Here is a 23,708-nt window from a genome sequence, read left to right on the forward strand (position 1 = left end):
CTAGGTTTTTTTTGTAGTCAGACATTCCTAATAAGTTTAATGTTAGAGGTAACTTTAATGATGACAAATTTATTTCGACAATGATTAACTAAGTCCAAAATAGAAGCATCAAACTCCAATTGATTAGTCTTTTTTTTTTTTAATCCTTAGGTCAACTAAAATTTTTTCTTCAAATCTTGTTTTTTCTGTCTCCAGTAATAAAAAAATTTTCCAAGTGATTGCTTTTCACTAATGAAAACTAATGCACACCACTGTAGGTCTTATAAAATCAAGTTTCATAGCTGGTATGCTCCCTTAGGTTTTATGGTGAGTATTAAGGACACAAAATTCATATGAAGTTTTAAAGAACAATCTGAATGTCTTGATTTTTAAATCTTTCACAGCTGTGGGTTATTTACCAAAAAGGAAAAAAAAGAAATTTACACCTTCCAAATTGAATGCCCCATTGAAAACAATCCAAATGATTTGGGTTAAAATTTTAGCCAAAATGCTGAATAAATTATATTATTTGGTTGTATTTAATTTTTTTCCTAAAAGGGTGACAAACTTCTCAGGGAAACTTTGAATTGCCTTTCGTTTTTAAAGGAGTTGCTTCTTTAACCTGTCTTTTTAAAATTACTATTATTTGTATTCATTTGCACATTTTTTGCTATTTTCTTCTTAAACTCTACTTTCTTAGTTTTATTTTATAGCTGGTTTTTAGAAATTACTTCTTATTGTTGAAATACATTTTGTGACTTGGTATTATACTGCTGATTAATTCTTATCCTTGTTTTTATATCTAGTGTTATATTGGCTAGCTGATTGGATTTAATTTTTGTTCTTGTTTTGTGTCATGGATTAGGTACTAGAACCACAGAATGTCGATCCTTCTATGGTTCAAATGACCTTTCTAGATGATGTTGTTCACTCTTTGTTAAAAGGTGAAAATATTGGCATTACATCACGGCGAAGGTCTCGTGCCAGTCAAAATAGCAACACTGTTCACGTATGTATGTTGTTGTGATATATTATTATAAAATATTTTTCCTCAGATTACTTAGGATCAGGTAGTAAATAATCATTGTTAAACTGGTTATTTTTAGGGTCATTATACACGTGCCCAAGCAAATAGTCCCAGACCAGCAATGAACTCCCAAGCTGCTGTACCAAAACAGAATACCCACCAGCAACAGCAACAAAGAAATATTCGTCCAAGTAAGAGGAAGGGCTCAGATAGCAGTATACCAGATGAAGAGAAGATGAAGGAGGAAAAGTATGATTATATAGCACGAGGAGGTAGTATTCATTTTTCTTTTTAAGGGAATGAGAACAAATAAAACAAATAAATTTAAGATGTACTAATTTAATATTTTAATTATGAAAAATAAAACTGTTCCTTTTTTTAAATTTTACAGAAAATCCTAAAGGGAAAAACAAACAGTTGATGAATAAAAGAAGGAAACCTGAGGAGGATGAAAAGAAACTAAATATGAAAAGATTACGAACCGACAATGTTTCAGATTTTTCTGAGAGCAGTGACTCAGAAAATTCAAATAAGAGAATGATAAATAATTCCTCAGAGCAGAAGCCAGAGAATGAGTTGAAAAATAAAAACACTTCAAAGATGAATGGAGAAGAAGGAAAATCCCAGAATAATGAGAAAATAGGAGAAGAGACACTAATAATAGATAGCCAGCCTCCCTGGGATCAAATACAGGAAGATAAAAAACATGAAGAACCAGAGAAACAGAAATCTCTTGACTCTCAGCTTCAAGAAAAAATGATTATTCATTCATCAGAGCAGGCCACACTTTCTGATCATAATCCTAATGATTTACTTCTTCAGGAATGCAGTATGGAAAAAACACATACATTGGAATTATTACCAAAGGAGAAGTTTGTATCCAGACCACCCACACCAAAATGTGTTATTGATATTACGAATGATACTAATTCAGAAAAGGTGGCTCAGGAAATCTCAAGTACCTTTGGCCTTCAGACACTTCAGAAAATGGATCCTAATGTTAACGATTCAAAACATTCTATCGCAAATGCGAAATACTTGGAAACAGCAAAACAAGATTCTGATCAGAGCTGGGTTAGTGATGTAGTTAAAGTAGATTTAACCCAATCAAATGTTAGAAGTGTTTCCTCAGGAAATGATCACCCGAATATGGAAAAAGAGAAAAATCAGTATGTCTCTTACATGTCTTCTCTAAGTACAGTTTCTGTCACAGAAGATAAGCTACATAAACGAAGCCCACCCCCAGAGACAGTAAAATCTAAGCTTAATACTTCAGCAGATGCTCTCAAGACAAAATCAAATCCCTCACCTGAAGTTATTAAACCCAAAATTACCCATTCTCCTGATTCTGTAAAGTCTAAGGCCACTTATGTGAACAACCAAGCTGCTGGTGAGAGAAGACTAGCAAATAAGATAGAACATGAATTATCAAGATGCAGTTTTCATTCAGTTCCTACTCGAGGCAGTACATTGGAAGCTACAAAGAGCCCGCTTATTATTGATAAAAATGAGCATTTCACAGTTTACAGAGATCCTGCACTTGTTGGGTCAGAAACAGGAGCTAATCACATTTCACCTTTCTTAAACCAGCATCCCTTTCCTCTTCATTCTTCATCCCATAGAACCTGTTTAAATCCGGGTACCCATCACCCTGCCTTAACTCCTACCCCTCACTTACTTGCTGGATCATCCAGTCAAACTCCATTACCTACCATTAACACACACCCTCTGACTAGTGGTCCACACCATTCTGTTCATCACCCTCATTTACTTCCTGCCGTGTTACCTGGAGTGCCTACTGCCTCCCTACTTGGTGGCCACCCACGACTAGAGACTGCACATGCCAGCAGCTTGAGCCACTTAGCATTAGCACACCAGCAACAGCAACAGTTGTTACAGCACCAGTCACCTCATCTTCTTGGACAAGTCCATCCTTCTGCTTCATATAATCAGCTTGGACTTTATCCAATTATTTGGCAATATCCAAATGGAACACATGCATACTCAGGACTTGGTCTACCTTCTTCAAAGTGGGTTCACCCAGAAAATGCAGTTAATGCTGAATCTTCATTAAGGAGGGTAAGTTACACTGTGATTTGCCTCATTAGTATATACTTATTAATCACCATTAATCACATTTTATTATAATGTGTTAGAATTTTTCAAACATTTATTTTTCCAATTATGGTGAAACTTTTGATACTTAGTAACTTTGAAACCACAGAAGGTGAAATCTCAGGAAAGCCTATTTATTTTATTTTATTTTATTTTACTTTATTTCTTTAAAGATTTTATTTACTTATTTGATAGAGAGAGAGAGAGATAGAGAGTGACAGTGAGAGATGGAACACAAGCAAGGGAAGTGGGAGAGGTAGGAGCAGGGAATCTGACATGGGGCTCAATCCCAGGACCCTGGGATCATTATCTGAGCCAAAGGCGGATGCTTAACCGACTGAGCCACCCAGGCACCCCACACCTGTTTATTTTAAAAAGACAATTTAAAATTAAGAAGTAAAGCCTCTTAGATTGCTTCTGACATGTCTATTATGAAGAATGAATGTCTTCATAACTATGGTACCTATCTATAATTATTTTGCTCAGCTAAATTCCTAGAAGTGAAGTTTGTAGAGTAAAATTTATACAAAATTGTGAGACTTTTGTATGTATGATCATCTTACTGTTTTTTTAAAGAGGAGAGGGAGAGAGAGAATCTTAAGCAGACTCCATGTGAGGCTCAGAGCCCGATTCAGGGCTCGATCTCAAAACCCCAAGATGATGACCTGAGCCGAAATCAAGAATTGGACAAGAATTGGGCCACCGAGGTGCCCTATCATCAAATTATTTTTAAGACAGATTGTTGTTATATCCTCCAGTTAGATATATTGGGTGGTATGTTACAAGCTATGACTCTCTGAGGCCCATGTTCTTGTGAGGGTGCTTAGGTTGGAGACTTATGGTATTTGGGAGTAAAGTTGGGGCTGAGATCCTGTCAACATCAAATATAAGCAATGTTACTGAAGGTGGTGGTATAGAGAGCTCTTACTCCTTCATGAGCTAATGTGGTTTCTCTAGCCAAATTTCTTTTCATACTAAGAAATGATTGTTGAGGAATGCATAGGTAGCTCAGTCAGTTAAGTATCTGCCTTAGGCTCAGGTCATGATCCCAGGGTCCTGGGATCGAGTCCCATATCGGGCTCTTTGCTTAGTGCGGAGCCTGCTTCTCCCTCTGCACTTCTCCCTGCTCATCGTAGTCATTCATTCACTGGAGCGCGCTCGCTCTCTCTCTCTCTCTCTCTCTGACAAATAAATAAATAAATAAAATCTTAAAAAAAAAAAAAAGGGAAAGAAAAGAAATGATTGTTGAGGTCATTACCACACCCAATATCAAAAATAGTGAGACTTGGTATCTTAAACTCCAGTACACAACTTAGTTATTGGTGTAGCCTAGGTTTCTCTTCAAGTATCCCCCAGAATCTTTTTTTAAATACTATTTATTTGTATTTGTATTTATTTGTATTTGTGGTAAAAAGCAGTTAACATTAAATTTACCATCCTAATCATTTTTAAGTATGCAGTTCAGTAGTGTTAAGTATATTCACATTGTTGTGCAGCAGATCTCTAGAACATTTTCATCTTGCAAAACTGAAACTTTATACCCATTAAACAGTAATTTCCTTCTTTTTTCCCCAGTTTTCTTGGCCAACCACCTTTCTACTATGTTTCTGTGATTCTGACTGCTGTAGATAATTCATTTGATAAAATCATGCAGTATTGTCCTTTTGTTGCTTCTTTTATGTATCATGATGTCTTTGAAGTTCACTGAAGTTCATTCACATTGTGGTGTGTAACATGACTTCCTTTGTAATGTTCTTCTGTGTAACGTTCATATGTGCATATACCACATTTTCTTTATACATTTGTTGATGGAGTTTGGGTTACATCCACCTCTTAACTATTATGGATAGTGCTCCAATGAACCTGTGTATTTTTGACCTCCTTCTCATTTGAGCAAGAAGTACAGTAAATATGTTGGAGGTGATAATTTGAAAGGTACTGCTAGTGAACTGCTCACTTCCGGGATAAGATTGCTTATGTAGAGCCTTGGTAATAGACGCAGGGTGGTGAGCCTCATGCCAAAAGTTTGAGAGGAATTGTTATACTCTGGGTAGCAGTGATGACATAGATTAAAGTTGTGAAGTTCAGAGGAATTGTTATATTTTGGTAGCAGTGATAGCAATAGATTATAGTCATGAGTCCTTCCTTGATTCCCAAGTTGTGATTGTTGCCCTTGATAGTAAGGGGCATCAAGTGGTTAGTTGTGCAAGATAAGAGTTCTAACAGTTTTGAGTGATACTGGAGTGTATGGTTTAATACTTTGAGTGTATGGTTTAATCCCATAACAACTATCAACTCTTCTGGGCTTCACTCCTATATGAGCTTTGGCCTTCTTTAACATAGTTACCCGTAAACATAATTTATTCTGTACCAGCATGCCCACATTCAATGCTGGCAGGATTTCAATTCTAGAAGAATTGTGCTTGCTTTGATCTGATTCATGAGCTTCTCATGTCCATTCTTGATGTTACTATTGAACTTGTGGTAGGTGGAATCTTACTGGAATACTATGTAGTAGAAGAGTCACTAATTACTACAGTATCCTCCTTGCCATTATTGAAAGCAAGCTTGGTGACCCTAGTGCCTAATACACCCACATTTTCACTCTGACCCTTTGCTCTCATTCCTTGAATGTTAGATGCAGTTGATACTGGACAAAGACAGGCTAGAACAACACATGAGCTGGCAAACAGTTTTAAGTCGTCTTCTGTAATTTCCCAACCCTGAAAAACCAATCTAAGTAACAGAACTAGCTTGGGTAGGAATTTCTCTCAGTATATGTCATTCTAGCCTCCATGTATATAAGGGCATAAAATGTTTTATTAACTGGTCACAAACTTGTTAAACTAAAAACAAGCTTACGAAATTTTCATTTGTTATATAAAAATTTAAAGGACTATATTTAACATTTTGAGCAAAAATGACCTCTTAATATTGTGAGAAGAAAAGAAAATATTAGGAAATACTTATTAATGATATTTTATAGTTAAAAATTGTTACTATAATTGATTGCAACTTAATACTTCTGGATCATGTAGAACTGAGTCCTTTTACACATATTTGAATAATCCTCATGCATGTATATCTATATTTTTTCCTCTAATGTGAGATTTGTGCTTTATAATACATAATCTAAGCAGTTTTACAGGAGCATGTTTTTGGTGTGATATATCGGTTGCTTTTGCGTTATCACTTTGAGATGTAAAACTTACTCTCTTTGTTAAAACCAAAGGGGATTATATTTTCCCAATATCATGATGATGGTATATAACTCCACAAAGTATATTCTGAAAAAACATCGGTGTGTCATAGTATAGAAACATTCCTTAAGCATGTAATGAGAGTTTTAAATATCAACACAGAGATAAATGTCACCAAATATTGGGCACCTGGGTGGCCCAGTCATTAGACATCTGCCTTCAGCTTGGGTCATGATCTCAGGGTCCTGGGATTGAGTCCCGTGTCGGACTCCCTGTTTGCAGGGGAGTCTGCTTCTCCCTTTTTCCCTTGTCCTACTTGGTTCTCTCTCTCTCTCCCTTTCTCTCTCAAATAAATAAATAAAATCTTTAAAAAAAAAAAAAGTCACCAAATACACAGAACGAGAAAAGCAGCGTATTTATTGATATATAAAAAATTAATTTTGTTGTACTTCCATACCTCCCAAGGTTGTTTTTTTTTTTTTTTTTTTTTTTTAAGATTTTTATTTATTTGACAGAGAGAGAGAGATCACAAGTAGGCAGAGAGACGGTCAGAGAGAGGGGGGGAAGCAGGCTCCCTGCCAAGCAGACAGCCCGATGTGGGACTCGATCCCAGGACCCTGAGATCATGACCTGAGCTGAAAGCAGAGGCTTAACCCACTGAGCCACCCAGTGCCCCCCATACCTCCCAAGTTTAATGATCCAGCAGTGTTTTATAGCTTATAGTGAAATGGAGTACAAGTGGGCTTTGAAAATAAAATCTTCTCTCTATTCTAAGTAAATGGTTATATTGAAAAAGTTTGTTATTTTTGAAAAGAAATATTGGCAAATGAACTTGATATTTCTGTCTCTGGTTACATGTACTTTAACATTCTGGTTTTTGTATTAGCAATATACTTTTAGTGTTAGAATGACTGGAAATCTGATGAACTAGACTTTCTGTACATTTATAAGTTAAAGGCAGTGATTTCAAGATCTACATTCAGTAGTAACAAATCTTTGCAAATGACAAATTTGATGCTGATTGATTTTCTCCATCATATGGAAAAATCCACATAATTATGTTAGTTACTTGTCTGAATATTTTTCATAAGATGCATTTAGAAAAAGTCATATGCTTCGTAAATATACATTATAGTCTTGTAATGATACTGTGTTTAGCTTTTTCTAGTAACTGAAGTCTGATATATATATATATATATATATATATTTTGTTATTGTTGTTAAATAGAATTCTCCCAGTCCTTGGTTACATCAACCCACCCCTGTGACTTCAGCAGATGGTATTGGATTACTTAGTCACATTCCTGTCAGACCTTCCAGTGCAGAGCCTCATCGGTCTCTTAAAATTACAGCACATTCCAGTCCACCATTGACAAAAAGTTTAATAGATCACCATAAAGAGTAAGTTCACTAATGCCTTAAACTTAGAAATACTTTGTCTTGGGGTGCCTGGGTAGCTCAGTTGGGTAGGTGTCTGCCTTTGGCTCAGGATCCCAGGTGGGATTGAGCCTGGCATCTGGCTCACTGCTCAGTGGGGAGCCTGCTTCTTCCTCTCCTGCCTGCTGTTCTACTTGTGCTCTGTATCTCTCTTTAAAAAAAAAAAAACAAAAACTTTGTTTTTTATAGTTTTTCTTAATTCACGTTCTAAACAGGTTATTTTAAGTTAATAAACATCTTAAAAGTAAGCTTTGAATGAGTACTGTTCTTTCCATTTTGATATATTTTCTAATATACTCAGGAGTATTAAAGTAAATGCAAAGTTGTGTTTTACTTTCATAATATCGCATAGATGCTATCTTCATATCATTCAAGAAAAAGTTATTATAGAAACCTTTATGTGTGTTTTCTTTACAGTGAAATGGAGAGGAAAGCTTTTATTGAACCTTTACGTTCTGTTGCATCCACATCAGTGAAAAATGACTTGGATCTAAATAGATCACAGACTGGAAAAGATGGTTTATTGCACAGACATTTTGTGGATCCTGTACTGAATCAATTACAGAGACAACCCCAGGAAACTGGAGAGAGATTACACAAATATAAGGAGGAACATCGTCGAATCCTTCAAGAAAGTATTGATGTTGCTCCCTTTACAACTAAAGTCAAGGGGCTTGAGGGTGAGAGGGATAATTATTCCAGAGTACCATTGTCATCTTCTAGCCCTAAAAGCCATGTCATCCTCAAACAAGACAAAGATGTAGAATGTTCAGTATCAGATCTTTATAAAATGAAGCACTCAGTGCCTCAGAGTTTGCCCCAAAGTAACTATTTCACTACATTATCTAATAGTGTGGTCAATGAACCACCACGGTCATATCCATCCAAAGAGGTTTCAAATATTTACACTGAAAAACAGAGTAATTCTGTTGCAGTAGCAGCTAATCCTCAAACTCTGACTTCATTTATTTCATCTCTTTCAAAGCCTCCACCTTTAATTAAACACCAACCAGAAAGTGAAGGTTTAGTAGGCAAGATACCAGAACATCTTCCCCATCAAATTGCTTCTCACTCAGTAACCACTTTCAGAAATGATTGTAGGAGTCCTACCCATTTGACAGTTTCTTCTACAAATGCACTCCGGAGCATGCCTGCTTTGCACAGAGCACCAGTATTTCATCCACCAATCCATCACAGCCTGGAAAGAAAGGAAAGCAACTATAGTAGTCTTTCCCCTCCAACTTTAACCCCAGTCATGCCTGTAAATGCTGGTGGGAAAGTTCAAGAATCACAAAAGCCTCCAACTCTAATTCCAGAGCCGAAAGACTCTCAGGCACATTTTAAGAGTTCTTCTGAACAAAGTTTGTCAGAAATGTGGAAATCTAATAATAACCTCAGTAACGAGAAAGCTGAATGGCATGTAGAGAAAAGCAGTGGAAAGTCACAGGCTGCTATGGCATCTGTCATTGTACGTCCACCATCTCGTACAAAACTTGAGAGTGTGCCAGCAATGCAGTCAGGTTCCAAAGATCGAGTTAGTGAAAGATCTTCAACTGGGGCAAACCAAACAGATTGCCTCAAACCAGCAGAAGCTGGAGAGACTGGAAGAATCATTCTGCCAAGTGTGAATTCAGACAGTGCTCACATAAAATCTGAAAAAAATGTCCAGGCTGTCTCACAGGGCAGTGTTCCCAGTTCAGTCATGTCTGCTGTAAATACAATGTGTAATACCAAAACGGATGTATTCACATCTGCTGCCACTACCACTAGTGTTTCCAGCTGGGGTGGTTCAGAAATAATTTATTCTTTATCAAATACCATTTTGGCCTCTAAATCCTCAGAATGTACCTCTTCAAAAAGTGTCAGTCATTCAGTGGCTCAAATACAAGAATGCAGGGTCAGCACCACAGCTCCAGTTACACCAGCCAGTAGTCAGACAGGAAGTGCTGCTCAGCCCAGTTCTGGGTTCTCAGGCACAACTGATTTTATCCATTTAAAAAAGCACAAGGCAGCATTGGCTGCAGCTCAGTATAAAAGTAGTAATGTCACTGAGACTGAACCTAATGCTGTGAAAAATCAGACATCTACAACCTCCCCTCTTTTGGATAGCACTGTAGTCTGTAGTACAATAAACAAAGCAAACTCTGTAGGAAATGGGCAAGCATCCCAGACAAGTCAACCTAACTACCATACTAAGCTGAAAAAGGCCTGGCTTACTAGACACTCAGAGGAAGATAAAAATACTAATAAAATGGAAAATTCAGGGAATTCTGTATCAGAAATTATTAAGCCATGTTCTGTCAATTTAATAGCCTCTACATCTAATGATATACAAAATAGTGTAGATAGTAAGATCATAGTTGATAAATATGTAAAAGATGATAAAGTCAGTAGGAGAAAAGCCAAAAGAACTTACGAATCTGGCTCTGAAAGTGGAGACTCAGATGAAAGTGAAAGCAAGTCAGAGCAGAGGACTAAGAGGCAACCTAAGCCAACTTACAAAAAGAAGCAAAATGATTTGCAGAAGAAAAAAGGTGACATAGAAGAAGATTTAAAACCCAATGGGGTCCTCAGCAGGAGTGCCAAAGAAAAAAGTAAACTGAAATTGCAGAGCAACAGTAATAGTGGTAAGTTGCTTTTTTTTTTTTTTTTAAATCTTAGGTATAGTGGGCTGTATGTTCTTGAAATAATGTTGTCTAAAGAAATAAGGGTGTCTTTCTCGAAAGATTAGTGAGCTAAAAGGCATCTTTTGACTTTGTTTGCATGTCCTTGTCTATTGTATGTGCTCATTGACCTCATTTCTGCATTTTACCAAGTATCTGAAAAAGGAAATGAGAGAAGACCTGTCTCCATTTTTAATAGACTTGTAGATACATGTTTTACCTAGCATTCATATTGACAAAAAGCCAATGTGTGATTTAGTAGTTATTCAGAATTTTGACCATTTCTAAGAACTGTTGAAATCACACCAAAAGAGGATTCCTTATAATTAAGAATCCTTTACCATGATGTAGTTGTAAAAGAAATCCTATTCACATGTACTTCCTTTAAGTCACATTTTTAGAAGAAAATTGCTTCAGTTAATGTGGATGTGGCTCTATTTCTCTTACCTGGTATCAAAAGTTTATTGAAATTACCTTCTATTTAACTAATATTGCTACTCACTGAGGAAGTTCTTAATAATGGGTAAAAGCTAAATAAAAGGAAGGGATTGTGGTTTTGTGCGCTCATTTCTGTATTCAAGAAGAATTTTCGTAAGTAAACGTTTCAAAACTGATAATATTTACATTTTGTTTGTGGCCTTAGCGGGACAAAATAAGTGATGCTTGTCAGTAGTATACACTACAAAGTGTTTCTATGTTTTTACTCTAGAAGTGTTTTTTCTCAATTTGCTTATTTCTTTTTAGGTATGTTACACAATGCAGAAAGCACTTAATAGTTCACTATACCTGTGTATTCATCCACATACAAGATAGGAAATATGTGACAGTGTGGACATTCAAAAAGTACTTTCACAAGCATTTGGATGCTTGAAGCCTCTTATTTGGGCCTTTTCACTGAATGAGGTTTTTTTATATGCCTGTGTAGAAGCCAGAGGCAATTTGAAGGAGAGAAAAACAGGAGGATGGAATCATAGAAAAGGACAGTCAGAAAGTAAAAAACCAAAGGAAAACAAGCTCAACTAGAGACAGAGAGGCTGACAGACTCAATGCAAACATAGAAGAATGAAAGGGACATTGACAATGGAGGATACAGGATACATACTATTTATTTGACTTTTGGATTGTGTATGGTGTTGTTTTTTCTTTCTCATGTGTTCTACTTCCCCAGTGAATTCTTAAGAGACTTTTAGTGTGGTCAGTAATTGTTTTCTTTTCTGTTTCATGTAACATTTCCTTTGTCTGGTATTGGGTATACAAATACTTGAGTTAAATTTACAGAAAATGGAGATAGGAATCTTCCAGCTTTTAATACTTAGAAAGCTCTTGTGACATTAAATTTATAAAATTAACTCTTAATGAAAATTTATAAAATTAACTCTTAATGAAGTACCTGTTCTATTTCATTTTAAGACCAAATGTACATGTTCCCAAGAGCTCAAAGACTAGAATCAGTACTTTCCCCTCAACTTGTGATGCCTAGTCAAATCTCTTCCTCCTTAGTACCTAAAAATTAATCTCAGAGAGAGTATTATAAGCCCCATCTATTCCTAAGTCCAAAATAATAATAAGTGACTGTTAATTGCCATCTATTAATTATGGCCAGAGTTGTCTAGCCTTTGTTATGGCTATCTAGAAAAGTTCTCTAAATTGGTAGTTTATGAATCTAACTTCCAAATTTCAGTGGATTATCTGTCTCATGGATTAAATACGACCTTATTTCATAGTCAAAAAGAGTAAGTTAAGTCTGTACTTAGAGAATATAATGTGATTATATACACTGTTATACATGTGTTAATTATATACACATAACACCTATAAAGAAACTTGTGTTTCTTAGTACATTCTAAAGCCAGGCACAATAGATTTTATCTGCTGTTTTGGAATGTATTCATATCTGCTGCGTTTTCATGATGATAATTAAAAGTTGGCTGTTTTTCGTGACTAAATTCTTATATAATTTTATTTTATAAACTGAAATTGCTAATCAAAGTTAAATATAAATCCTGTTATAAGACCATTGGTTCTATTATAATCAGTTAATTTCTGTATCCTAAGAAAGATTTTTTAAGGTGATGACATCAGAGATTAAAGGTTAGCATGTGTTTGTTTCTGTTTTCTTCCTCCCTAGTTTTCTGTTGGCTAGAGCAACTGTGTTTGAGGATTTGCTAATAAATTGAGGACTAAGGTTAAAAATCTTCTAATGGTAAAAGGAATACTAGGTATTTTTCGCTGACTAAATATCTTATTCTCAAAGTTTAGATTTTAGATGTTGCCAATAAATTAAGATACATAGAATTGAAAGAGAAAGTTATTTTATTTTACAAATACTGTTGTAATAGTTCTAAAAGGAGTTAATTACCATGATGTGTAGCCTAATTTAGAACCAAAAGTTATAATATAAAAACCGTCTTTATGACCTGGGCCTTCATGTTTTTGTAATTTATGTATTCGTTTAAATTTATTTTTTTAAACATTTTTAAAAAAAATTTTTTAAATATTTTTATTTATTTATTTGCTAGAGATCACAAGCAGTCAGAGAGGCAGGCAGAGAGAGGAGAAGCAGGCTCCCTGCTTAGCAGAGAGCCTGATGTGGGGCTCCATCCCAGGACCCTGGGATCATGACCTGAGCCAAAAGCAGAGGCTTAATGCACTGAGTCACCCAGGAGCCCCGCATCCGTTTAAACTTAAGAAGTAGCTCTAAGTGTCTGTTTTGTGTCACAGAATTGAGATTTGCCTTGAAATGTCTGTTTTTTTATTATAATACTGTTTAAGTGGTTCACGGTGGTATGGTTATCCATACTCTTTGAACTGTACCGTTACCTGGCATGTAAAAGCATATTGGTGTTAATAGTTGTTTTCTAGTCAAAATAGAAATAGATTGAATTTAGCTTATTCTAAGTGTAATAAGTAAACAAGTAAGTAAATGATTGGAGGCAAGTGTGCTAAGTAAAAATTTATGAGTGGTGTACCATTTTTGTTGTTCATTCTGACTTCTAAAAGCTCTGAATTTTTGATACTTTCTATAGGGGAAATCTATCTTATATATAGTGGAAGAGATAATAAACCCTTTATATAAGGTTCTGGAAACATTTTATTCCATAAGTGGTTTGTGTGCATGTAATAGGTCTTTCTTTAGTGGATTAAGCCAGATGGCTTCCCTAAGTTAGAAATAAAGCAGGGGGAAACATGTCATTTTAAAGAACCAGGCAACAATCCTAAAAGGTCTTAATAACTGGAAGCAGATTTTAAATGGGTCATCTCAGAGCTTAAACACAATATAAGATGTGTTACCTTGCTGTCATTGTACCGCTTATACTATGCACAGGTAAGTGATGTGGGAGCTCTTAAAGGTCTGATACATGTTTCTGCAAGAAGTGCATAGTCTTGGGAGAATAGTTAACTGTCTCTGTTCCACAACATCTGAGTAATTAGAAAACACAGGGTAGGAAATATGTTTTAACATGACAGAAATAGCAAATTATGTAAATCTCATAACTGACATACAGATATATTGTAAGTATACTTTTAAGAGTTTGATATTGGCTTGTCCCAATATAGGTTGTTTTTAAATAAACAGGCTTTTAATTTTTTTTTTTTTGAAGATTTTATTTATTTGACAGAGAGAGCTCACGAGTAGGCAGAGAGGCGGGGTGGGGGGAGGGAAGAAGGCTCCCCACTGAGCAGAGAGCCCGATTTGGGGCTCCATCCCAGGACCCTGGGATCATGACCTGAGCCAAAGGCAGAGGCTTTAACCCACTGAGCCACCTAGGCACCCCTGCTTTTAATTTTTTAATCTGCCCTCTGGATGAGTGATAACTTGAGACGGTATTATTACAACAGCTAAGTTTAAGTTAATAAACATGGGGCAATGATGTAGAGTATAAATAAATAATTTCTTCAAATATTAGTCATCTGAGGTTTTTTTTTTTAGACTTCTCTGATGCTTTTCTTTCTACCATCAAAAAGTCAAGTTAATACTGGCTTTTTTATTTTCTTCAAACCATTTTATTTTCTAGAAGGTACTAACGGCCTTGTCAGTATATTGAATCAAATGGAGACCATCATCGTGAGCGAGAGGTACTAAGAGAAATAGCTTACCCCTCTTCTCTCAAATGCTGGTATTCTAAAATTAGCATTTGTCTTTTTTTTTTTTTTTAAAGGTTTTATTTATTTATTTGACAGAGATCACAAGTAGGCAGAGTCAGGCAGAGAGGGAGGAGGAAGCAGGCTCCCTGCTGAGCTGAGAGCCCGATGTGGGACTTGATCCCAGGATCCTGGGATCATGACCTGAGCTGAAGGCAGAGGCTTTAACACACTGAGCCACCCAGGCGCCCCAAAATTAGCATTTGTCTTAATGAGCCACACTCAACTTGGGAGAATCAGATTAGATATTTCAAAATCATACAGGTATGTTTGAATTAGCCTGTAGTTTCTAAAAGTATTAACTTTTGGTCTTCAGGTTCTTTGGGTGGATCTTAAAAGAACTTTCTCCTGCATATATCAAATTCCTGTGTAGAAGGGCTATATTTTTAGCTACAGATTTACATAGAAAATGAATGATTCCTGTGTTTGCTGTTATACAAGTATGATTATTTAATATGTAAAGACTTCAGTCAACTGGAAGATTTACTCGGCTCTGCATTTCTAGTATACTGACAATAAGAGTTCATTTGAGTAATAGAAAGTGAGTAAATAGAAATGCTGCTGTGGACTTTTCTGTTACTAATGAGGATGTAGACCTATAATGTCTTTGGTTCTTTTTTATAGTCTTAATATATTATGACAGTTGTGTACTTGTCTTGAATTTTATCTCAAGGAGTGTATGTACTTTTTTAAAAAATTTTTATCCTGTTAATAATTTCCTACTGGTTTTACAGCTGGTATCCCTCGTTCAGTATTAAAAGATTGGCGTAAAGTCAAGAAGCTGAAGCAAACTGGGGAATCCTTTTTACAGGATGACTCCTGCTGTGAGATAGGGCCTAATTTGCAAAAGTGCCGGGAATGTAGACTTATTCGGAGTAAAAAAGGAGAAGAACCAACTCATTCACCAGTGTTTTGTAGATTTTACTACTTTAGACGGTAAGTGAAAATAATTAATTAGGTTTATTCGCTATTGGAAGTTATACTGTCATTCTTAGGGTCCCATATAAAGGTGGAAATGAGTCCTTTGAGCTTCACTGTTTCTGAAACATTATAAAAGAGTATTAAACTTTTTTAATGGTAAATTTAATAGTAGCTAATTATGGGACTAAATTCATAATTCATATTGTTACTTGTGTTAATATGGCCTTTTACTTTGAAGGATTGATTCATCCTTCATGAAAAAATGTTACTATTTTTTCTAGAAAATAATAGGAAACAGTAATTTGTTCGACTTAAGGAATTTTTAAAAGTTTATATACTTTGACCAAAACAGTGTTTTATTTATATATATATATCTGTGTATTAGCTAGCAATCAAATAGTCTATAAATGTAGGTAAACAGTCTAGGCATTAAACTAAAGTCATTGCATTACATCGGACTACCCATACTTTTGTTAAATGTGTAGCTATAAAAATATGAGTTAGGAGAAGAAGGATGTCAGTGCCATGTCCTGTCACATTTCACAGGTTTTGTAGTAAGTATAAAAACAACTTGTAGTTGTTACTCTCCTACATTCTACTGTAATATTAGCATTACTAAATAATTCTTCAATATTAAAGTCATATATAGACCTTTTTTTAAACTTTTTAAAAAATATATTTATTTATTTGAGGGAGTGAATGAGAGTGAGAGCATGAGAAGAGGGAGGGGCAGAGGGAGAAGCAGACTCCCTGCCAAGAAGGGAGCCCGACACGGGACTTGATCCTAGGACTCCAGGATCATGATCTGAGCCGAATGCAGTCGCTCAGCCAACTGAGCCGGCCAGGGGCCCATAGACTTTTAAGAGTTCAGTAAAAAGAATAGGTTCTGTTTCTTATTTTTACTTCATGGGCTTTCTAGCCAATAATCCCCAAAGGACAGACAACTTTAAAGAATAGTTGTAAAAGGTTGTACACATGGAATTGCAGAAAAGATGAAAAAGAAATCAAAAGGAAAGTTGGTTGGGGCGCCTGGATGTCTTAGTCAGTTAAGTGTCTTACTCTTGATTTCAGCTCAGATCATGATCTCAGGTTGTGAGATAGAGCCCCGTGTCAACTGCCTGCTAAGCATGGAGTCTGCTTAAGTCTCTCCCTCTGCTGCTCCCCCATCCCTCTCTAAGGAGGAAAAAAAAAATCAGGTTTAAAGGAAAGAGATAAAAATAATAACACAAAGCTGAAGTGAAATGATGGATTATAACAAAGGGAGAAATCTGGTTTTAAAAAAAGGAAGAAAAGTTTAGGCAATAAAAGTATGAGAAATGGTGGTAAAAGGAATGTTCTTGGTGTCCATTGAAAAAAGAGAATAAACTGTAATATGCTGATATCCCCTGATTGTGAGTAAAAAGAGTAAATACTATATGATAACAAAAATAACCACCAACAAGGAAAAGAATTTTGCCTTCCATTTATCTTAAGATTTTCTGAATTGAGTAATTACATGAATTGGATGTCATAAGCTGAGAGGAACTTAAAGATACATAATTGGGTTCCTAATAAACATTTGAGAGTGTCATCCTTGTTCCTCCTAGTCATAAATAGTCATTTTAATTAATGAAAATATGGGACGCCTGGGTGGCTCAGTTGGTTAAGCAGCTGCCTTCGGCTCAGGTCATGATCCCAGCGTCCTGGGATCGAGTCCCACATCGGGCTCCTTGCTCAGTGGGGAGCCTGCTTCTCCCTCTGCCTCTGCCTGCCATTCTGTCTGCCTGTGCTCGCTCTCTCCCCCTGTCTCTCTCTGATAAATAAATAAAATCTTTAAAAAAAAAAAAATGAAAATAATGTATCTATACTTGGCATTTTTTTAATCCTCCCAGTGAACGTCTTAAGGTAATTTAGGGCATTTTCTTTTTATTTATGTATGTATATATTTATTTAGAGAGAGGGGACGTACAGAGGAAGAGGCAGAGGGAGAGAGAATCTTAAGCAGGCTACTCGACCGCAATAGGTCAACTCAGGATTTGATCTCAGGACCGTGAGATCATGAGCTGAGCCAAAACCAAGAGTCAGATGCTAAACCAACTGAGCCACCCAGGCACCTCAATTTAGGGCATTTTTAACTTCAGACGGTCTTGATTTAGATTATGTGTAAAATAACAGCATTACTGTAAGGAGCATTTGGGTAGGATTTTAACTCTTGTCCTTGTCAAACACTTGGATATAGTGTATATTTGATTTAAAGAATCTTATTTCTTGAATAACCTAAAATTGGTGCTGCTTATCATTGCCATTTGTATAACACTGTGGGAGTCATTTAAGTTTGTTAAATTTAACTAATAATTATGTGTGTATATGAAGGACTACCCTATTTTCTTATTTTTAGCATAACTATATGTTTATAATATAAAATGTAAATTAATTATAAATTTACAACTTTATAAAACTGGACTTCTGTCTAGGTATCTAATCCTTTTATGTTTTAATTTTTCAGATTGTCATTTAGTAAAAATGGAGTGGTTAGAATAGATGGTTTTTCTTCTCCTGACCAATATGATGATGAAGCTATGAGCTTATGGACACATGAAAATTACGATGATGATGAACTAGATGTAGAAACTTCAAAATACATCTTGGATATCATAGGTGATAAGTTCTGTCAGTTAGTAACATCGGAAAAAACAGCTTTGTCCTGGGTGAAAAAGGATGGTAAGGAAGTTAAATATACAACTGTACACATTTCATTTTTAAAATTTCTCAAGTATACTTAATGGGGTTAAGTCCCTAATTTTCCCTAGTCTCATTGATACTTAATTTTGATGACACTTTTTTTTACATACAAATGCACCTGTATGTACTTAAGGTAACATATTTTCCAACTGAGGCTGTAATGAATGGATTAACAGTTGGTGAAATCACAATCGCATTGTGCTGTTTCTGCCATTATTATGTATAGTTAGCATCATAGGGGTGTTTCAGAAGTGAAACGGGGAAATTTCAGCATTTGCCAGAGAAAGACATAGTCCATACCAATTACTTAAGTTTTGAAGGGGCTGTGGTTCATCACAGTCTTTTTTTTTTTTTTTAAGGATTTTCTTTATTTGATACAGTGCACAAGTAGGCAGAGCAGCAGGGAGAGGGAGAAACAGGCTCTCTACTGAACAGGGGAGCCTGACACAGGGCTCCATTCCAGGACCCTAGAATCATGACCTGGGCTGAAGGCAGCCACTTAACCAGCTGAGCCACCCAGGTGCCCCATCAGAGTCTTCAGAGTTAGATGGATTTGTATTTGAATCTCAGCTTTACTCCTTGCTTTTAACTGTATGATTATAAAATGGGAGTAACTATCATAGCTTTGTTTAGAAAGTAGTTAATTTTATTTAAATGTGTAAAAATAGGTAAAGCACCTAACATGAATTACTCTGAATATTAGTGTCTTTTACCCCTTTTCTCTTAAATCAGTGGTTTGTCCCTCAAGGGATATTTAACAGTGAATGACTGGAGACATTTTTGGTTGTGTAACTGAAAGGTTGAGGGTGGGTGATAGAGTACTAGCATCTAATGGGTGGAGGTCACAGATGCCACTAAATATTCAATAATGCACAGCATATAGTCCCTCACAACAGAGAATTATTCAGTCAGTCTTAAAAGTGCTAATGTTGATAAACTCCATTAGATGTAAATCTTCTGAAGAGAATTACTAATTCAAGAAATCTGTTGATCTTTAGTTAATATATCCTTTGATGTTCTTGGTTTGCCTTTAAGGTTTTGTTTTTGTGTATTTCGGCGAAAATTGTGTGTGAAAGAGCCATGTTTGCCTTTAAATTTTTATTTCTCTGTATTTCAGCCAAAATTGCCTGGAAAAGAGCAGTGAGAGGAGTCCGGGAAATGTGTGACGCATGTGAAGCAACATTGTTTAACATTCATTGGGTCTGCCAAAAATGTGGATTTGTGGTCTGCTTAGATTGTTACAAGGCAAAGGAAAGGAAGAGTTCTAGAGGTTGGTTTATAATTCTATAAACTGAAATTTTTGTAATGTTCATTTTCTTTAGGATCACTCATCTGGAAAATGATATGTATGTGAGGGGGTTTTTCCCCCCTACTTCCCTTTATTTTGAATATATTACATTAAAGAAGCTTTGTGAAGTTTATTAATGGCCGGATTTTCTAGAATAAAAACTGCATCTATATCCTTTTATCCTCATTAGTAAGATCCACTCTCTCATTTCAAGCAGGTAGTTGTGGTATTGTTGTTTTTTAAGATTTATTTATTTCTTTTAAAGAGAAAAGGTGGGGTGTGAGTAGGGGCAGAGGGAGAGAGAGAGAGAGAGAATCCTCAAGTAGACTCCCTGCTGAGCATGGACATGAGGGCTGGATCTCATTCTCCTGAGACAAAATTAAGAGTCAGATATTTAACTGACTGAGCCACCCAGGGGCCCCCTCAAGCAGGTAGTTCTTTAATGTAGCCCAATTTAGAATAAGCTTTGCTACTTTCAGATTCCAGTGTATAGGAGCCTGAAGTCCATTCTAGAACCTGTTACACTTACTCATGTAAACTGATTTTTTTAAATAATTGATCCACAAAGTTTTTTTTTTTTTTCTTCAATTTTTTATTTAAAAGTTAATGTAATTAACTGTATAACCAATACTGGTTTCTGGAGTAGAATTCAGTGGTTCATCACTTACATACAATACCCAGTTATCACCACAAGTGCCCTCCCTAATACCCATCACCCATCTAGTCCATCTCCTATCCACCTCCCTCCATTAACCCTCAGTTTGTTCTCTGTCCTTAAGACCATAAAATTCAAATCAAAATGTTCAAGAATATGCCTCCATCAGGATCATTTATCCTCTAGTTCTTAGAGAATGAAAAAGTCTTTATTACAATAAAAGTAGTCTCTGAAGCTATTATTTCTAATTTCTAAATAAAATGGCACAAAAACAGGTGTTCTGCATGTTAGTACAACTAGAGATAATACAAAATTTAAAAAGGAAGTAACTAAATTCACCTTTTCTCATGCTTAAAGTGTTTTTAGAAAACATTTATCCAAGGCAAATTTGGAAGTAGCTTCCTAATACTGTTAACCTAAAATTTTTCAGTAATTTGTTTGGGATAAAGTCATCATGAAATGAGAGGATTCAAATTGTGGAATTATTAGAAGTAAAGTTATGTTTAGTGATAGAAACTGTTTAACACCTAAAAATTATCTTTTTCAGAATTTTATATCAGATAGATAAACCATGAGTTAGCCATCAGTATCTTTTACACTGGTAACGAAAGCCTTTCTAACTTTTTCTTAGACACTGAGCACTTAACCAAAAAGACCACTGGAGTAAGGGACATGTTTCCAAACATCATGGCTGGATGTTTCTGTGATATGCAAAAGATGGAAAATATGAGTAAAATGTGAAACTGTAGTAAGGAATGCATTCTAAGGGTACCTGGATGGTGCAGTCGGTTAGGTGTCTGACTCTTGGTCATGATCTCATGGGTTGAGATTGAGCCCCGCATTGGCCTCTGTACTCCTCAGAGTCTGCTTGGAACGTTTTCTCCCTCTGCCACTCCATTATACATGCATGCTTGCATGTGGTCTCTCTGTCTCTCTCTCGATAAAATAAATAGATTTTTTTTTTTTAAAGGAATGGATTTTAGGCATTTACTATTCTCAAAATTATAAAAATATATTTGGATATTTTCTGATAATAGAATTAGCTGCACCATTAGAAAACTTCATCACATGCATTTTATATTCCTTTTTCCTGACTCTATATCACTTTTATTTTCCTTTTCGAAATTAAAAATCTATTATATTTTGCTACATTATATGCATATATATAAGTATGTTGTATTTTTTTGAATAAGATAAGGTATATATAATAAACCTAGTTGTGTTGCTATTAATATTCATAGTACTATTAATTTTAAAAGCATAGTTTGTCAGTCACTGTATCTTTTTTTTTAGTTTAACCTTTATGCCTTGAGTTGTACTCTTATCTGTATATCTATTTCACTGTTAAATATTGTAATAAACTCATATTGACTATATTGTAGCTATATATAGTGGTACTTAGCATGTCTAAAATATAAACAGAAAACATTTATAAGTTACTGTGTAGGCTCTGGAAAGGAAAGTTGGGGTTTGGGTTGGTGGTTGTTTTAAGATTTTATTTATTTGACAGAGAGAGAGCAAGAGAGCACAAGCAGGGGAGAGGGGCAGAGGGAGAGAGAATCAGACTCCCTGTTGAGCAGGGAACCAGGTGTGGAACTGGATCCCAGGATCCAGTTAAGATCATGACCTGAGCCAAAGGTCATGTTGAGCAGGGAACCAGGTGTGGAACTGGATCCCAGGATCCAGTTAAGATCATGACCTGAGCCAAAGGCAGACTCTTAACTGACTGAGCTACCCAGGCGCCCCTAGTTGGAAAGCTTTTAAAGAAAAGCAGTTTTAGCCATTTTAGACTGGATTTGAATTTTATTTACTCTGAAGCTTTTCATGAAGTAATAGTTGTAGATATTTTTTATGCTGAATATAATGAGTTTTCTGATACCTTATTGAAGCTGTTACAGCCACAACATTAGTTGTCGTTTGTCACTGAATTTACAGAAAAAGATTTCCTTGAGATCAAGATAATTGAGTATTTTTCCTATGTAGTATTTGCCTCATGCTGTGCCTTAGTATGTTTACAATTCTAGGTATGGAGCCTTGTTTGAAGGCAGTAATAATAGTTAAATATTTTGTATAAAATAGCAGCTTTCTGACACCTCATGGCAGTTCCTCTACATGTCTTGAAAGCATAAAAGGAAAATAGTTAGCAGTCGCCTCAAATTTGTGTCAGTTTAATGTACTCAAGATCAGGCAGCAGCCCTGTTGGGCACAGAAAATAGTGAAGAGATAAAAGGAGATTAGTGACAGAAGCTAAAATCAAATAAGGCAGAGATAACAAATACATTAATGACAATAAATAACGGTAATTTTAGAAAAGGCTAAATAACATCAGTTTTGTACCTTGTTTTTATAAAATTCTGAGAATGATGGAGCTGTCTTATTTTTTAAAAAACTGAACATTGAAGGCTACCGTTGACATTTTATGTAATTGTTGAGCTCTTGGGATACCTGGGTGGCTCATTTGGTTAAGTGTCTGCCTTCAGCTCAGGTCATGGTCTCAGGGTCTTGGAATTGAGCCCCACATCAGGCTCTCTGCTCAGCGGGGAGTGGTGGGAGCTGCTGCTTCCTCTCCCTGCTGCCCCCTGCTTGTGCTTGCTCTCCTCTGTCAAATAAATAAAATCTTAAAAAAAAAATTGTTAAGCTCTTTAAATATAAGCCACCAATTTTATAATTATAAAACCATGACATATATAAAAGTATGTATGTTGTAATCATACAGATAAAGAACTGTATGCTTGGATGAAGTGTGTGAAGGGACAGCCTCATGATCACAAACATTTAATGCCAACTCAAATTATACCCGGTTCTGGTAAGTATTAACGCACATTATTTACTTAGTGTAATAGGTCTTGCTTGCTCTAGATTATTTAGGAGTATGTAGGAGTATCATAGACTGGAGAGGTAAGATTTATCTAATCTTGAATTGTTCTTGTTCAGTTCTTAGAATCTTCTGTGTAATAAAGCTACTAAGGCAAGCCCAGCCCCAGAGGATCCATTTAGAGGGGGAGAACTAGACTATAATGAAAATGCTTATTAGATTTAAGATATTCTCCCTTTTTTGAGCATACTGAGTTTTTAATAGGAGAGGTAAGAGAATAAAGAATAGAGAGCATGAATTTGGCTGAATGATCAAACTTGAAATAGATGGAAGAGATGAAGAAAAAATTGGGAAGAAAAGTGAAAGGACACTTTCACTTTCACTTTTTCACAGAAAAACCAGTACAAGAAAAACAGGAAAATATTTTAGGATCTTAACAACTAGGGGCAGTCCTTTTATTAACCACTATTATTTCTTTGTAGTTTTGACAGATCTTCTAGATGCAATGCACACTCTTAGAGAAAAATACGGTATTAAATCCCATTGTCATTGCACTAACAAACAGAATATACAAGTTGGAAATTTTCCTGCAATGAATGGTGTATCTCAAGTGAGTACAGCTATCTAATTATTCAAATGAAACACTTAGTTAAATTACTCAGCTTTGATATTTGAAATCCAATTTAGGACTTGTGTTTGGTAAACTTGTGTTTTCTATGTTACTGTATAAATATAACTACTACT

General features: G+C 35.6%; 1 protein-coding gene across 6 annotated transcripts in view; it reads left to right on the plus strand.

Annotated features, from left to right (window-relative positions):
- Positions 1-23,708, plus strand: part of JMJD1C (jumonji domain containing 1C) — a 320,032-nt gene that overhangs the window by 274,785 nt on the left and 21,539 nt on the right. For 4 of the 6 annotated variants that reach the window (XM_059170135.1, XM_059170130.1, XM_059170133.1 and 1 more), the window contains 10 exons: positions 845-988; positions 1,086-1,278; positions 1,398-3,085; positions 7,550-7,722; positions 8,176-10,385; positions 15,299-15,500; positions 17,971-18,185; positions 19,324-19,476; positions 22,866-22,955; positions 23,447-23,574. In XM_059170135.1, coding sequence (XP_059026118.1) covers positions 845-988; positions 1,086-1,278; positions 1,398-3,085; positions 7,550-7,722; positions 8,176-10,385; positions 15,299-15,500; positions 17,971-18,185; positions 19,324-19,476; positions 22,866-22,955; positions 23,447-23,574 — 5,196 coding nt within the window. Of the gene's footprint in view, positions 1-150; positions 307-844; positions 993-1,085; positions 1,279-1,397; positions 3,086-7,549; positions 7,723-8,175; positions 10,386-15,298; positions 15,501-17,970; positions 18,186-19,323; positions 19,477-22,865; positions 22,956-23,446; positions 23,575-23,708 lie in introns of all 6 variants that reach the window. The other 2 variants (XM_059170134.1, XM_059170131.1) reach the window with 2 other exon arrangements.

This window comes from Mustela lutreola, chromosome 4 (genome assembly GCF_030435805.1).
Source record: "Mustela lutreola isolate mMusLut2 chromosome 4, mMusLut2.pri, whole genome shotgun sequence".
Classification (NCBI taxonomy): domain Eukaryota; kingdom Metazoa; phylum Chordata; class Mammalia; order Carnivora; family Mustelidae; genus Mustela; species Mustela lutreola.